This window comes from Chiloscyllium punctatum, chromosome 44 (assembly GCF_047496795.1).
Source record: "Chiloscyllium punctatum isolate Juve2018m chromosome 44, sChiPun1.3, whole genome shotgun sequence".
NCBI lineage: Eukaryota > Metazoa > Chordata > Chondrichthyes > Orectolobiformes > Hemiscylliidae > Chiloscyllium > Chiloscyllium punctatum.
Window position 1 is genome coordinate 10965108 of NC_092782.1, and position 18520 is coordinate 10983627.

The 18520-nt window shown below is 40.1% G+C and overlaps 1 protein-coding gene across 15 annotated transcripts in view; it reads left to right on the top strand.

The window, feature by feature from the left end:
- Positions 1-18520, top strand: part of plekha5 (pleckstrin homology domain containing, family A member 5) — a 342774-nt gene that overhangs the window by 220636 nt on the left and 103618 nt on the right. For all 15 annotated transcript variants that reach the window (XM_072562215.1, XM_072562217.1, XM_072562221.1 and 12 more), the window contains one exon: positions 12297-12423. In XM_072562215.1, coding sequence (XP_072418316.1) covers positions 12297-12423 — 127 coding nt within the window. The remainder of the gene's footprint in view (positions 1-12296; positions 12424-18520) is intronic.

Here is an 18520-nt window from a genome sequence, read left to right on the forward strand (position 1 = left end):
TACATTTACCTCTTACCTAACACTATCGACAATTTAGCATGGCCAACTCACCTGATCTGCACATCTTTGGACTGTGGGAGGAAACCAGAGCACCCGGAGGAAACCCACGCAGACACTGGGAGAACATGCAAACTCCACACAGTCAGTCGCCTGAAGCGGGATATGAACCCGGGTCTCTGGCGTTGTGAGGCAGCAGTGCTAACCACTGTGCCACCGTGTCACCCATAGCATGGCCAATTCACCAAACCTGCACATCTTTGGACTGTGGGAGGAAACCGGAGCAACCAGAGGAAACCCACACAGAAACTGGGAGAATGTGCAAACTCCACACAGACAGTCGCCCAAGGCTGGAATCGAACCTGGCACCCTGGTGCTGTGAGGCAGCAGTGCTAACTCATCTCAAAGCATTTTGTCTTGTTGCCAATTTCTTGCATTTTTCCCCAAAATATTTCTATTTAAGTTCATCATATTATGCCTCTTGAATGCCCCAGCAGAATTTGTCTCCATCACACTTCCAGGCTCAAACTACCTGCTGTGTGGAAAAGATTTTTCTTGTCTCTCATTTGCTTCCTATGCATTGAATCAAAGAGTCCTATAGTCCTACAGCACAGCAACAGACCCTCTAGCCCAAACAAGCCTATGCCGACCAAAATGTCCATCTATGCCAACTCCATTTGCCTGCACCTGGCCCATATTCTTCTAAACCTTTTCTGTCCATATGTTTATCCAAATGCCTTTTAAATGTTGTTAATGCACCTGCCTCAACCACTTCCACTGCTAGCTCATTCCATAGGTGTACCACCCTCTATGTTTTAAAAAAAAAGTTGCACCTCAGGTAGCTTTTATTCTTTGCCCTCTAACCTTAAACTTATGCCCTGTATTCCTTGATTTCCCAACTGTGGGAAAAAGATTGAGTGCATTCATCCTATCTGTTAGGTTCTTTTCCTGAGGTCTCACACGAGATACAATTCGCACACACTAACTTATGCAAACAGTTAGTTTATTAAAGCTGATACAAGCTAGGTGACCACTTTGACCCACTTCGCAGGTGTGCAAAGAGGAGTCAACGAAACCCTGAATAAAATAAACACATCCCCTTTATAGAGGTCAGTTGGCAATGCTCAGATACTCTGGCCACTCCCTCACAGTCACATGCCACTCAACCCCCAGCCACTCCCTCACAGTCACATATTACACAAGGTACAATGGTAGAATGAGATCATCCTCTGAGATGATGTAAATGTAAAATGCCGTAATCCTGTGGAATCGTTACGCAAATGATTTCCTGATTTGGTGATTCCCCAAGACAATGTAGGTGTGATATACCTAGCTTTGGGGGAAATGGCTGTGAAAGCATTTCTGAATGGAAGAGGTTGAATGATAGTTTAATTTGACAATAGTAGAGGGAGGAGTAGCAAATGGCTGTCTAAGTGGGACGGGAGTTGTCCGCATTCTTGCATGAATGTTGTCCCCACTCACTTCCAGAATGTTCAGTCAGTGCAGTTTAATCCTTAAATTCAGTAATGTCCAGAGAGATATTCCAATTTAATCTTTTCACATTACATATCCATGCCTCTCATGATTTTGTACACTTCTGTAAGATTCCAGCCCCCCCCCCCCCCCCTCAGTCTCCTATGCTCAAAATAAAAAGGTCCTAGCTTGTACAACCTCTCCTGATCCAAACTTCTTCAAAATTGGGCTGTCTGGTTCTCAACCTTCCATCAACAGAATCAGTTTCTGCCTATCTATTCTGTCTAGACCACTCTTGATTTTGAAAACTTCCAGGAAATATCCCCTGTACTTTCCATGCAAGAAGGAAAACAGTCCCAATATCTCAATCTAACCTTATAATTGTAACCTTTTCTGTAGTCTCTTCAATACAATCCAAATTATTAAATGTACGATACCCAGACCTGTATACAGTATTCCACCTGAGATTTTAACCAATGTCCCATTCAAATGCAGCATAATCTCCCTGCTGTTGTACTATTTTAGTATCATGTACTCATTTAGTATCTGATATAACACCAGCCCCTCAAAATAAAAGTGTGGTAGTGGGGTTTCAGCAAAGGTAATATCGTTGAACATCAAGGAAGCGTGGTTAAATTCTTTCTTAGAGTCATAGAAATGTACGGCATGGAAACAGACCCTTCGCTCCAACCTGTCCACACCGACCAGATATCCCAACCCAATCTAGTCCCACCTGCCAGCACCCGGCCCATATCCCTCCAAACCCTTCCTATTCATATACCCATCCAAATGCCTCTTTAATGTTGCAATTGTACCAGCCTCCACCACCACCTCTGGCAGCTCATTCCATACATGTACCACCCTCTGCGTGGTCCCTTTTATATCTTTCCCCTCTCACCCTAAACCTATGCCCTCTAGTTCTGGACTCCCTGATCCCAGGGAAAAGACTTTGTCTATTTATCTTCTCCATGCCCCTCATAATTTTGTAAAGCTCTATAAGGTCACCCCTCAGCCTCTGCGCTCCAGGAAAAACAGCAGCAGTCTGTTCAGCCTCTCCCTCTAGCTCAAATCCTCCAACCCTGGCAACATCCTTGTAAATCTTTTCGGAACCCTTTCAAGTTTCACAACATCTTTCCGATAGGAAGGAGACCACAATTGCACGCAATATTCCAACAGTGGCCTAACCAATGTCCTGTACAGCCGCAACATGACCTCCCAACTCCTGTACTCGATACTCTGACTAATAAAGGAAAGCATACCAAACGCCTTCTTCACTATCCTATCTACGTGCAACTCCACTTTCAAGGAGCTATGAACCTGCATTCCAACCAAGGTCTCTGTTCAGTTACACTCCCTAAGACCTTACCATTAAATGTATAAGTCCTTCTAAGATTTGCCTTCCCAAAATGCAGCACCTCGCATTTATCTGAATTAAATTCCATCTGCCACTTCTCAGCCCACTGGCCCATCTGGTCCAGATCCTGTTGTAATCTGAGGTAACCCTCTTTGCTGTCCACCACACCTCCAAATCTGGTGTCATCTGCAAACTTACTAACTGTACCTCTTCTGCTCGCATATAAATCATTTATGTAAATAACAAAAAGTAGAGGACCCAGCACCGATCCTTGTGGCACTCCACTGGTCACAAGTCTCCAGTCTGAAAAACAACTCTCCACCACCACCCTCTGTCTTCTACCTTTAAGTCAGTTCTGTATCCAAATGGCTAGTTCTCCCTGTATTCCATGAGATCTAGCCTGGCTAATCAGTCTCCCATGGGGAACCTTGTCGAATGCCTTACTGAAGTCCATATATATCACATCTACTGCTCTGCCCTCATCAATCCTCTTTGTTACTTCTTCAAAAAACTCAATCAAGTTTGTGAGACATGATTTCCCACACGCAAAGCCATGTTGATTATCCCGAATCAGTGCTTGCCTTTCCAAATACATGTACATCCTGTCCCTCAGGCTTCCCTCCAACAACTTGCCCACCACTGACGTCAGGCTCACTGGTCTATAGTTCCCTGGCTTGTCCTTACTACCCTTGTTAAAGAGTGGCACCACGTTGGCCAACCTCCAGTCTTCCGGCACCTCACCTGTGACTATCGAGAATGCAAATATCTCAGCTAGAGGCCTAGCAATCACTTCTCTCACTTCCCACAGAGTTCTTGGGTACACCTGATCAGGTCCTGCTGCATTTAAAGACATCCAGCACTTCCTCCTCTGTAATATGGACATTTTGCAAGGTGTCACCATCTATTTTGCTATTTTCTATATCTTCCATATCCTTTTCCACAATAAATACCGATGCAAAATACTCATTTAGTATCTCCCCCATTTTCAGCGGCTCCACACAAAGGCCGCCTTGCTGATCTTTGAGGGGCCCTATTCTCTCCCTAATTATCCTTTTGTCCTTAATGTATTTGTAAAAACCCTTTGGATTCTCCTTAACTGTATTTGCCAAAGCTATCTCATGTCCCCTTTTTGCCCTCCTGATTTCCTTCTTAAGTATACTCCTACTTCCTTTCTACTCTTAAGGATTCACTCGAGCTATCTTGTCTATATCTTACATATGCTTCCTTCTTTTTCTTAACCAAACCCTCAATTTCTTTAGTCATCCAGCATTCCCTATACCTTCCAGCCTTTCCTTTCACCCTGTTGGGCTCTTGTTATCTCATTTCTGAAGGCTTCCCATTTTCCAGCCGACCCTTTACCTGTGAACATCTGCCCCCAATCAGCTTTCGAAAGTTCTCGTCTAATACCATCAAAATTGGCCATTCTCCAATTTAGAACTTCAGTTTTAAGGTCTGGTTTATCCTTTCCCATTATTATTTTAAATCTAATAGAATTATGGTTGCTGGCCCCAAAGGGCTCCCCCACCGACACCTCAGTCACCTGCCCTGCCTTATTTCCCAAGAGTAGGTCAAGTTTTGCACCTTCTCTAGTAGGTACATCCACATACTGAATCAGAAACTTTTCTTGTACACACTTAACAAATTCCTTTCCATCTAAGCCCTTCACACTGTGGCAGTTCCAGTTGATGTTTAGAAAGTTAAAATCCCCTATCATAACCATCCTATTATTCTGACAGATTGATGAGATTTCCTCTGACTATTAAGGGGTCTATAATACAGTCCCAATAAGGTTATCATCCTTTTCTGATCTCTCAGTTCTACCCAAATAACTTCCCTGTATGGCTATTGAGGGAGTGCAGCGTAGGTTCACGAGGTCAATTCCTGGAATGGCGGGATTACCTTACACTGAAAGACTGGAGCGACTGGGCTTGTTTACCCTTGAGTTTAGAAGACTGGGAGGGGATCTAATTGAGACATTTAAGATTATTAAAGGATTGGGCACTCTGGCAACAGGAAACATGTTTCCGCTGATGGGTGAGTGCCGAACCAGAGGACACAGCTTAAAAATATGGGGTAGACCATTTAGGACAGTGATGAGGAGAAACATCTTCACCCAGAGAGTGGTGTCTGTGTGGAATGCTCTGCCCCAGAGGGCAGTGGAGACACAGTCTCTGGATTCATTTAAGAAAGAGTTGGATAGAGCTCTCAAGGATAGTGGAATCAAGGGTTATGGAGATAAGGCAGGAACAGGATACTGATTAAGGATGATCAGCCATGATTATATTGAATGGTGGTGCAGGCTTGAAGGGCAGATGGCCTACTCCTGCACCTATTGTCTATTGTATTTCTGGGAATATCCTCCCTCAGCGCAGCTGTAATGCTATCCCTTATAAAAAAACGCCACTCCCCCTCTTCTCTTGCCTCCCTGTCTGTCCTTCCTGTAGCATTTGTATCCTGGGACATTAAGCTACCAGCCCTGCCCATCCTTGAGCCATGTTTCTGCAATGGCTATGATACCCAGTCCCATGTTCCTAACTATGCCCTGAGTTCATCTGCCTTCCCTGTTAGGATCCTTGCATTGAAATAAATGCAGTTTAATTAATTAGTCCTACCTTGTCTTTGCCTGCCCTGACTGTTTGACTCCTTTCTGTTCTCAACCTTCCTATGTTGTTGGTTCCAATGTGGACAATGACCTCTGCTGGCCCCTCCCCCCTGTGAGAAAATTCTGCACCCTCTCTGAATCATCCTTGATCCTGGCACCAGGGAAGCAACACACCATTCTGATTTTTCGCTGCTGGCCACAGAAACGTCTGTCTGTACCTTGGACTAGAGAGTCCCCTAACACAATTGACCTCTTGGAACCTGACATACCCCTCACTGTGTTAGAGCCAGTATCAATACCAGAAACTTGGCTATTCATGCTACATTCCCCTGAGAATCCTTCACCCTCTATGTTTTCCAAAACAGCATACTTGTTTGAAATGGGTATAGCCACAGAAGGCTCCTGCACTAGCTGCCTATCTCTCTTACCTTTCCTGGAGTTAACCCATCAATGTGACTGTATCTGAGACTTTTCCCCCCCTTCCTGTAACTGCCATCCATCACATACTGTTGTTCTGCACATTCCTCATTGCTTCTTACTGTCTCTCCAACAAATCCATTCCATATGGTAAGATTCGCAACCAACAGTGTTTATTGCAGATATAATCTGCAGTAACCCTTCAACTCTAGTTAAACTCCCACATCTAACAAGAAGCACAAATCACTCTACTAAAGGCCATCTTTGCTCCTTCACAATCTTCAGACCCAGAAAATAACACCGTCTTATTCCTCGACAAAACACTGCCCCAGGTTAAATTAATAGTTATGGCTTATATTTTAAGTTTAATCAAGAGACATATCTCAAAAACATATAATCAAGAAAGAACCCACTCTACTCACTATTGCAGACTTTCTGTATATTCCACTTAAAAACAATACACTTAACTGCTTCTATGCTGTGAACTTTCCCCAAACAGTTCCTTCAAGATCAGTTGTGAATTTCACTGTTTGTTCATTTTCCCAGATGCACTCCGGTGCCAGCGATACATGAATTCAAACAGCAAAGGGAGTAACTGTGCAGGTTCACTGCTGTACCAGATATCCTAAACTTATCTCATCCCATTTGCCCGTATTTGGCCCATATCCCTCTAAACCCTTCTTATACAAGTACCTAAATGTTGTTATTGTCCCTGCCTTAATCACCACCTCTGGTAGCTCATTCCAGGTGAAAAAAGCCCAAACTAATTCAGCCTCCCACGCTATCTCAGACCCTGTAATCCTGGCAATATCCTTGTAAATCTTTTCTGAACCCTTCCAAAGTTTAACAACATCTTTCCAATAGTAGGGAGACCAGAATTGACACAGTATTCTAAAAGTGGCCCCACCAATGTCCTTTACAGCTGCAATATGACATTCCAACTCCTATACTCAGTGCACTGACCAGCGAAGATGAGCATGCCAAACACAACCTTCATCACCCTGTCTACCTGTGACTCTACTTTCAAAAAACTATGCACCTGCACCCCTGGGTCCTTTTGTTCAACGTGACCACTGTAAGTCCTACCCTGTTCACCTTACCATCAGGCAACATCTCACATTTATTTGAATTAAACTCCATCTGCCATTCCTTGGCCCATTGGCCCATCTGATCAAGCGTACTGCAGACTTCAATTTTAATAAGGCTTCTTACTACCATATAAAGTCAAATTATGCATTGATCTCCCCTCACCTCTTCACTTCAGCTCTTTGTTTTTGGACCAAGACTGTTTACTGAAATTTGGAACTGAGTGAACCTGGGAGGGACTCAAACTGAGTACTGGAAATGTTCGCCGAGCTGGGAATTTGTGTTGCAAACGTTTCGTCCCCTGTCTAGGTGACATCCTCAGTGCATGGGAGCCTCCTGTGAAGCGCTTCTGTGATGTTTCCTCCGGCATTTATAGTGGCTTGTCTCTGCTGCTTCCAGTTGTCAGTTCCAGCTGTCCGCTGCAGTGGCCGGTATATTGAGTCCAGGTCGATGTGTTTGTTGATAGAGTCTGTGGATGAGTGCCATGCTTCCAGGAATTCCCTGGCTGTTCTCTGTTTGGCTTGCCCTATAATAGTAGTGTTGTCCCAGTCGAATTCATGTTGCTTGTCATCTGCGTATGTGGCCACTAAGGATAGCTGGTCGTGTCGTTTCGTGGCTAGTTGGTGTTCATGGATGCGGATCATTACATAGGACAAACAGAAAGACAGCTAGTGTTTTGTGCAGTCCTTGCATGGGATGGACCATATCGTGGTAAAGATATTTTTAAATATTGTGGGTTTTTTTTTTGCACTGACATATTGGGCTGTAACATCAATGAAGATTGGGGTCTGTGAAGACTTCTCTTCTAGTTGATTGTTTGTGTCTCCACAATTCATGACCACAAAATGGATTTCACAGTTTTCATATAATCTGTTGGTTGTGATGTTCCTCTAAGCCTGTATTGTGACACTTCTGCTGTCTAGCATGTAATCTTATACCCTCGTTAGATTCACACCTCAGTTCATAACTAAGCTTAATGCCGTTTCTGGCATTTCTCCTGCACTACCTTTTAGTGTTGATCACATGGCTTTATGGTGATGGTAGAGGGAGAGCTAAAGCAGATTATGAAATCAGTGTGTTTGAATACGACTACACCTCTGATTAATAACATGTCTTGGAAGCGTGTGAAGTGATGAATTATCTAGTCTATTATCTGTTGTAATTGGAATGATTCAAATTAAGTAATATTCTTAGTGCAAAATATTTCAAAGGAAACTGTCATGCTTTTAGAATTCATTTAGCTTTAACTTGCCATAATATTTTTACACTTATTTGTCTCACTTTACTTTTTGCTTTGATTCTTCCTTTGTTTAATTAAGATGCAAGTTGTAACAAACGAGTGAAAAGGCTGATTTAATGGATCATTAAATATTATAATTCATTTCTCGATTTCTGTTCTCATCCGACCTCTCCCTCAAATTTTCATAGATTCTGCTAAAGCTGGAAGAGTCATTGTGGACCTTTTAATAATTGCTGACAATGCAGAATTCTTAACCATTCTAAGTGAAGTTCCAGCATTCTTCTTCATTGCTCCCCTATTCCTCCTATAACATTCCACTTCAGCGAAGGCTTCCATATTTTTTGATACACTGAAGTTATTCAAAAACATGATATTACTTTTGGCAGGTTGTATGGAGTATCTAAGCTTTAAAGCGAGTTTTAAATTTGATTATCCTGGCAGAGCCACACGAGCTAATTTCATGTAATTAACAACTAAGATTTTGAGCGTCAGGGCTTAATTTGTGTGACAGAACAAAGCTTCACATTTTGAGCTATCATCCTGAGTTCATATGACAATGGGTAGGAAAATTGGAATTATAGTGATAGGTACTTCAAGAGCAGTTACTATTTATGCTTTCGTAAAAATATGATTGTTTATTACAAAATAATTAATCTCCACTAGGACAACACGAGTGGATAATATTTCCAGCTGACCTTAATTATTCAAATGTCAATCAGAGGGAAAAAAGCAAAGAATTTAGCAGCTGGAGCACAAATCACAGTTGAAAAGAAGAGCTTTTCTCGGGAAGTTTTTGAAAATAGGAGAGAGTGGTGATGTTCAGTCGACTTCCATACCATAGTTGTGTACAACTATATCTTTCTTAACTCTGTTTGCACAATGCATCCAAATTTATTGATGAGGGAAAATTGTGGAAGCGATAACCATGCTTTTTGTCCATATTTCATTAATTTATCCAAAATGGAGTTGATAAATCAGTTGCAAATTATTTCAGTAGCTTGGCTTTGAAGATGTAGATCCCATTCATTTGTATAGATATTGTATAGATCTCAGAGCATGATTGGAGCATCTTATAGGACATGGGGCTTTGATGGGAAATGTGGTAGAATTGTGCTCGACCTCCAGTGAGGTCTATCTCCATGTCAGGAGCAACTTGCTACATCTTTTAACGATTACCAGACCTTGAAGTGAAATTCTTTCTAGGCAGTGACAAATTGTTTATCAAGGAGTATTGTTGCTTATTAACAACTTGATTAACTGCATATTTCACTTCATTAGTATGCAGCTTACTCTCCTACAATCTGCTGCAAGCCACCTAGATGTCAATAATTCTTGACACAGAAGTCAGATTAGGCAACTGGTGTCTTCAGCTTATCACTAGCTCCAAAGCTACCAACATTTCAGGGCATGATTCAGTGGCATTGACCACGGACACTCCATATACTTGGCATGAAACACTTATACACTTAATGGTAAGGTCTGAGGGAGTGTTGCTGAACAGAGACATTGGAGTGCAGGTTCATAGCTCCTTGAAAGTAGAGTTGCAGGTAGATAAGATAGTGAAGAAGGTATTTGGTATGCTTTCCTTTACTGGTCAGAGTATTGAGTATAGGAGTTGGGAGGTCATATTGCAGCTATACATGACGTTGGTTAGGCCACTATTGGAATATTGCGTGCAATTCTGGTCTCCTTCGTATCGGAAGGATGTTGTGAAACTTGAAAGGGTTTGAAAAGACTTACAAGAATGTTGCCATGGTTGGAGGATTTGAGCTTTAGGGAGAGACTGAATAGGTGGGGGCTGTTTTCCCTGGAATGTCGAAGGCTGAGGGGTGACCTTTATAGAGGTTTATAAAATCATGAAGTGCATGGATAGGATAAATAGACAAAGTCTTTTCTGTGGGGTCAGGGAGTCCAAAATTAGAGGGCATAGGTTTAGGGTGAAAGGGGAAAGATATAAAAGGGACATAAGGGGCAGCTTTTTCACACAGAGGGTGGTGCTTGTATGGAAGTGGTGGAAGCTGGTACAATTGCAACATTTAAATTGCATCTGGATAGGTGTATTAATAGGAAAGGTTTTGAGGGATATGGGCCAGATTGGGTTGGGATATCTGCTCGGCATGGACAAGTTGGACCGAAGGGTCTGTTTCCATGCTGTACATCTCTATGACTCTGTGTGACAGCCTCTAAGAATCTTCCTGGTAGATTTCCAATCCATTTCCAGTCCATGTCTGCAATTCAGTGTTGCACCTTATATCATTGCAATGTTGCAGCAGGAACATTCTGTATCCTGGAACACGCACCCTTGCTCTTGGACTGGATCAGGCTGCATTTCTGATCTGTTTGCTTCTTTTGAGCCTCCCTGGATGCTCACAGCATCTCTCCGTAGCATCATGGTGCCTTGCCTTTTTGCAACTTGATCTTCAGCCAGAGATACCAGGCTGTCAGCATTCCTGTGTACGCTAGCTGTTTAGTACAGGCACAAAGTAACGAGGCTTGTTGTCATTGTCAGTAGTCCTTAGTCTAGTCAAGGGAAATGGCCTTTGGTCAGGCGTTCCACAGCAATAAGTCAAGCCTAGCCTCTGATACCACTGGAGGGGCTTATATATGGTCACTCAGCCACTCTGGATGGCCACAGCCAGAATACTCTGCACGTAAGGTTGGGAAGCTGAATATTGAGCAGGTCACCACCTGCCTTGACTCTTTAGCCCCTCTTGTGGCAATATTCCTCCTGGAATAGGAGAGCTGCCAGTATTAAGTGAGATGAAAGCAGGAGGCACAACTGTTAATTTTGGTGCATGTGGAGAGGTGTTTGAGTCAGTGGGTATGTACGCAGTTTGAAGACAGTTTGTGTCAGAGGTAAGGGTGAGTGAGGGAAGATATTGCAGACAATAGTGAAAGTGGTAGAGTTTGAGCCACAGTAGCAGAAATGGTTAAGCAATGGGGAGATGGTGACACTTACATTGGTGCAGGAGAGTAATTAGCCTCCTTCCTACATTGCCAGACATTCCTCCAGGTAACTAATACTGTACTGACCCAGGTGGCAACTTCTGACCAGGCTGACATTGACTGCGCTGTAGGAAGATGATGTCCCACCTCTGCACCACCTCATCCTTCAGGTCCTCAGGTTCCTGCCTACAAAATTGGACATCAATTTTCCCTTCACTTCCATGTCTCAGGCAAATGTCAAAAACCTTGCAGAGAAACTTTGAGTTCACAGTGCTTCGTTGGGCACTTGATGATTTTTAAAGATGGCACCAGTATCAGGGATGCCAGTCCATTCTGGGATAACCTGGTATAGGCATGTTGTTCCAAGTATGGTGAGAGGTAGAATGGGACGAGAATCTAAGAGTGCCATAAGCATAGGGTGGTTAATTTGGTAAGGTATCACAAGAGTGATCTCATGCAACCTTGCAGCAAGAAACCCTCTGTAAAATTCACACTTGACACATAGCCCAAATAAAGGTAATATTCAGCCTTTCATTTTTGTGTCTCAAGTAGTGTTGAGATGGCTTGGAGCCCTTTGGGTAATAAATTAATCTAGTTGATGAATTTTCACTTGTGTAAAATATGCAAAGGTCTAGTTTATTTCAAGTTTATTTTTAACAACTGTATAGCTAAATATCTAGCAAAAAATTTGGTACCATTTCAAGCTGTGAACAGTGCATTTTTTTAAGAATGAAGTGGGCCTATTTTATGTGTGCCTACACATATACTAAGGAAATCTAGTTAAATGTTATTTGGATAGCAATAGATATTAAAATTTAATCTACCATGTAATTACTTCACCTTTTCAAAAAAAAAGGCAGACTTCGACATCGTTGACATTCTTTTAACTTTGAATGCAGTTTAAGATGAAGAAGAAAAATATATAGTGACAAAGTGTTGTGTTTTATATTTATTCGCTAAAGATCTCTAGAAACCTGTCCAGGCAGCTGGCTGAAATCACAAGCTGCTTAACATATTTTCACATGTATTAGAGCCTGACTACTTATTGGAAATACATTCCGTGTTCCAGTAAGGCAGCCAGAAAATAGGACGTGGTTGGAGAAACAGCAAGGGATCGTTTTCTATTTATAGCTGTCGTGGTACAGAGTAGGCTGTGTGCTTTCACTATACCCCATTTACAGTTTCAGGACTGCTGCAGCAATGGCATCACAAGAGAAAAAAGACCGACCAGTGAGCATGGTGAGTGAAGTTTCAACCTACACAATGGCATCGGAAATGGCATTGCTTCCAGTGAGTCCTGCAGGCAGGGTAAGTATTGCCTCTTTTCATTGTAACTATAACTGAAATCTAATACCCATTAATTTGTGACATTTCTAATTTGGTTTTCAAATAGAAGGCAGTAATTGTACAAAACGTGTAGCACTGTTGTCATTATTATTTCCTTAACATCAAGTAGAATAGACATAATGTTTTCTAAACCTGTTTTTGTTAATTAATAGTGAAAGTAATATCTATTTTCAAACATCAGGCATTGTAAACCTTTTAATTCAGTTTCAAACAGATGTATTATTATGTATTTAATCTGAAGAGTTCAACATTTTGATTCAGCTGTTGGTAGTGTAACATTTCAACAAACCAACCAGCTGTCTTCTGTGAAAGTGGATCGCAGTTAACCATTCTAAAGAGAAAATTTCATTGTGGATGTACGTTGCAATGGCTCTATTTAAGCTGTGAAGTAATATTTATGATTATTTTAATTTTTGAAGGTTGGGAATATAACTCCCACAATTGAACAAGGTAAAGTTGTAATTGATGAACAGAGCTTTTGAAAGGCATGTAACAAAACACAAGCAGAACATAGATAATATAGATCCAATACAAAATTGTGTTGTCTTTATCCTTGTCATTATCTGTCATACATGGCCTTGGATGGTGAAGGGAGCAAATTCGTTAGTTGGTTTCAAGAGAAAACTAGATGAATATCTGAAAGGGGGAAAAATGCAAGGCTAAGAGAAAAGAGCAGGGGAATGGAGCTAATTAAGTAGTTACTTCAAACAGTCAACACCGGCTCGATGGGCAGTATGCGTTGTATAATTACAATTTTTCGTTGTGAAAGCTTAGAAAAGATCATGTATTTTGCTGTCCATACTCATAGCAATAAACCTATGAAATTCAGTTCTAAGTTTAAAAGTTAGATTGAATGCACTGTAGGGAATTGCAGTAGTCAAGTTAAAGTGGTAACCTTATAATCCTTAAAATGTAGAGGTTATAGAGTCATGGAGTTAATCAGCACGGAAACACATGCTTTGATCCAACCAGTCCATGCCAACCAAAGTCCCAAGTCACACTACTCCCACCTGCCTGTGCTTGACACATCCCTCCAAACTTTTTCTATTAATGTACTTATATAAATGCATTTTAAATGTTGTTACTGTATTCGCATCCACCACTTCCTCTGGATGTTCATTCTGCACATGCACCACCATCTGTGTAAAAAAATAAAGTCCCTCATGTCTTTTTAAAGTTTTTCTCCTCTTACCTTTAAAAATATGCCCCCAGTCTAAATCCCTCACCTAAGGGAGAAGACGCTTGCTATTCACTTATCTACACCCCTCATGATTTTATACATTTCTATAAGTTCACTCCTCAACCCCCTGTGCTGCAGTAAAAAATGTGTCCTGGCCTATCCAGCCTATTGTTGTTATAACTGAAACTCCATTCTTGGCAACATTCTGGTAATTCTCTTCTGAACTTACTCCAGCTTAATAATATCCTTCCTATAACAGGGCGACCAGAACTGTACATAATGTTTCAGAAGAGGCCTCATCAATGTCCTATACATCTTCAACATAATATCCCAATTCCTGTACTCAAAGGTCTGAGCAATGAAGGCAAGCATGCTAAATGCCATCTTAACCACCCTATCGAGATGTGATGCAAACTTCAAAGAATGGCGTGCCTGAATTCCTAGGTCTGTCTGTTCTACAGCATTACCGAAGGCTCTACCATAAATTGTATAAATCCTGACCCTGTTTATTTTACTAAAATGTAAGACCTCACAATTATCCAAATTAAACTCCACCTGCCACTCTTCAGTCCATTGACCCAATTGATCAAATCTCTTTGTAATCTTAGATAACCCTTTTCACTGTCCACTATCATCAATCATGTTGTCATCTTCAAACTTACTAACCATGCCTTCTATCTTAATTAACTGAAGCAATGCATGTTGCTCTGGCATATTAAGTAAGATGAATTTTCATTGAAACACAAAGGCTTCATTGCGAAGTGAATTTCTCATCTTGGCAGTGCTACTGAGAGGTAGTCAGTTCAAACAAATTTTCCTGCAAAATGTAGTTGAGAACACATTTTGGCCAGTTTTACTTTGGTAGTGACCGATGTTGACCTGGTGATCCAAATACCATATTATTTTCTAATAATGTCACTGTAACAAGATTATAAAATCTGTGGTATAGCGAATTAAATTATTGTGTGCTTTTCAAATCAGTTTTGAATATTTTTGAATATACCTAGTCTTGTTAAAAAATACTGTGATGAATTAAACTCTAAACTGTTCCTAAAAGTCAGTAACAAAATAATACTTATCTCAGCAGATTCATTATGACACATTCTTAAGAATTTTCTTAATCTTTGCCAGAAAAGTAAATTGGTGGTCTGAAACTGGGATATTGAGCAGAATGGTTTTCGTAGCACTTTCAACTCTATAATTTCATTTTGTTACCTATTATGTTTAATTATTTTTTTAAAACTATACATTTTGTGGTAAAATCTCAAAAAAAATCTGCATCATTTGAAACTTTTGAGCAGTAAAACTAATGCTGCTATGCTGTCAAATTAAAGTTGCATTTAGTGCATGTGCATTACCGAAGAATGGAAATATAATAAAAACTAATAAAAAAAACTAATAGTTGTGTGACAACTATGGCTTTAGCTGACTATTCAATTCTAATGTTAATGTGGCACTTTCAGCCTGCCTCCTTCCTTTAGAAAGGAGTAGAAGCTGCTAGGAAGGTGGCCGTTCACCCACTTGAATGTGTATATCCTCATTATGAATGATACATCCACCTTTTTTTTATGTTCTTTGTTTTTAGAATTTGATTAGGTATTAGTATTAGTCAGTGTCAGGCTTAGAAGTTTTATTTTATCTAGTGTCTTTGTGTCTTTCTTGATTCTGTTTGGAAATGTCTAACTTCCTTTTTAAAGTTAATAAGTTAAGAAAGAAATTAATTTTACTCTTGATTGTATCTAGCTTGTTGACTGTGTTAATTGTTTTAATCATTTTGATTAGGTCACTCAACTAACCTTCTAAATTCAACCCAGATTGATGCAATATGTCCACATATGTTTTACATCTTTTAGTTTGTTCCAGGCTCCGGTATAGTGGTAGTGCCCCTGCTTTAGGGCCATGTGGCCCAAGTTCAAGTCCCATCAGCTCTGGAGGTGTGTAACAACACACTGAACAGATTGATTAAAAATTGCAGGGCTGTTATGGTGCTGTGGTAGTGTCCCTACTTCTGAACTAGAAAACCTGGGTTAAAGTTCCACTGGCTCCAGAGGAGCATAATGACATATCCAGGAAGGGTGATTGTTAGAGAGCTTGTGGTGCAGGGTATAGACACTACCTCTAGACCAGGAGGCCAACATTCAACTACCACCTGCTTCAGAGGTGACTTATAATTTTGCTGAACAGGTTGATTAGAAAATACTTACTCCTCTGGTTCTGAGACTGTTTATCCACCTCCCTGTCAGACATTCAATTCTCGCTTACTTAATAGGTGTGTCATAACATCTCTGAACATGTCCAATGTTTAAGCCTTAGTTCATGAGGAAGTTTTATTTTATCGACCAGTGTCTTTTCTCACATGAAACCTATGTTCCAATGCATGACATTTGAAGAATAGCAATACAAAGAGCAATTGTTGTCTTTTACTTATGTATGTAGTTTACCAGAGATTGTACTGAACAAGCATTAATGTCTCCTTTCAAAGACAGTAAGACTGTCATGTCAAAAGAATGACATTTACACACTAGAACTGTCAGTCAATGTCTTCATAAATTGAATAATGCACAGAAACAGCAACATGCAGTAAGATACGAAGAAAGCAATATCAGCTTTGCACAGTAGATAACCTGTTTTGAAACAAGAACAGAAACAATCTAAAATGAGCTGTTGTTATTTTATGCTTCTGATTAGTTCTTTTTCCAAGGTGGGTGCTTGTGAAGGCTACATGTTGCAATTCTCACAAAAGCTGCAATTGAGTTTTCATTTGCAAAGTCTATTTTAGCTTTATTCATCTGGTAGTTGATTAATTCGATCGACATATGTCACCCTGTTAATTGCATATCATAATCTCAACCATTATTGTTTGTCTATGAAAGTTCACTTATGTATGCTCTTCACTCAATGCATTAGTTGCATCTATGAGCAATATATGGTTCACATGCATTTCTTTGAACCGTTTCTCCCTTCTACTTCTTCAGTCTCACTTCAAACTCCTCCACTCTTTTGAAAGTCGAACAAAAGCTGACCTTTGCTTGCGCTGTCCTATTTTTCTTTTATGTCATAATTTGTGGATTTGACAATCTAGTTTCTCCTTATTCTCTACTCATTTGAACTAAGTATTCCTTGAATTATAATGCTTTAATGCCATTCCTAAATGTCATCCAAAGTAGTCTGTACATTCTCCAGCTCCCAATAATAACTGGAAGGTTATAATTAAATGGCTTGAGAGGTTTTTCACTGGAGTTGAGAAAAGATTAAGGAATGACCTACTACGGGGCTTCAAAGTTATGAAGGGTTAGTGGGGTTAATTATAATGGATCGTTTCAACATGAGCAAAATCTTGACAAAAGGGCACAATGTAAAATAATCACTAAGATGTTATGGAAAAGGTTTTTTTTAATGCTTACTAGAAGCCATTATTGAAGCTGGTCAAAATGTTTATTAAAAGAGAATTAGGCAGTTATCTGAAAAAGTGGAAGAGTTAGGAGAATTAAGAAAGAACTCAAAAGTATAAAGAAGCCACTTTAGTCTAGATTTTAAATAAGATCATCCACCGTCCCTTTTAAGTTTACTTGGTCCTGCTTGTTCCAATTTTGCATTGGTATTCTTCTATAAAAAAATCTATAATTTAACTTTACACAGCAGTCACAACCTAACCTTTTGTCTTCTAATTTTCCTTTTTGGTGCAATTGTTGGAATACACACGTTGAGGCCCAGATTTGGGGGCATTAGTGGCAAATGAATTGCGAGTAGGAACAGGTGCAATGTTTTAACATGTTCTTCCTGTCTGCAGTGAACAAAGCCCTGTGCAACAAAGTGTAGTGTGCACGTGTGCAATACACTTCAGCTTGCTTGACAATCTTAAGTTGGTTAAGTTCCATTTCAAGTCACCAAAGTAGTGATAGCTGTTTTCTGGTCTATTTTTCAGAGCCATGCTATGGTTTAAAATTTAAACAAAGCTATCAGTTCATAGTCAGTCCCCGTTTAACTGATGCTTTCTCCGTGGTACCACATTGATCAACCAGCACTGTCCTCCCCTACAGTAAAAATGTTTTTTGTTTTTACATTGATATTTTTGCAAATTGTCCTGATGAGCATGAGAAGAAAAGCTTTGATGAATTTTCACTTTTTTTGGCAGGACTCAAGTTCTGTACTGCCAAACTATCGTTAAAGTCTTACTTGTATCTTTCCTTCACCTCCTTCCTTTTTGATCCAGGTTTTATAGAAGTAATGGTGACCATTACTAAGGCACAAGTTTGACAGTAATCTCTGGCAGCCACCTATGGACAGTTAAACTTGGAACATAAGAATTTGTTTTCAAGTTTGCCCTGCTAAATGCCTGAATAAGGTAACAAAACTATTAGCTGAGTGGACAGTGTGGTCATCCCAATTGCTGATACTCACATACTAACAATAATAAACCATTTGTTACGTCCAAGAATCTAAAATTCTACCTAACAAATCTGAACACTCCAAAATGGAATTTTAAATTATCCAAAGTACACATTTACTAGAACATACAAAAATAGGTTATGTATTATGTAGTTAACATATAGTTCATGAAGCTGGTGTCCTTTCTAACTAGTGTAATGCATTCAGTTGGATTTTTAAAAAAGTTTTTACTTTGTTTAGTTTCTTCATTTTAAAATGTTCCATTGTTGAATTCCCATTGCTGTTTATTCTCCATGTTCTTGACATTTCTTCGTTCTTTACTCACTTTTCTGTATAGATCAGGCAATAATTAGGAAATTAAGTGAGAGAAAGATCTGTGCAATTTAAAGAGAAGATGGATTAGGATGTCATTAAGGCTTAAATGAAACAAATAAAGAATATGCCCAAATTAAAGTACGAATATCTAGTCACAGAAAATAAATGGCCGAG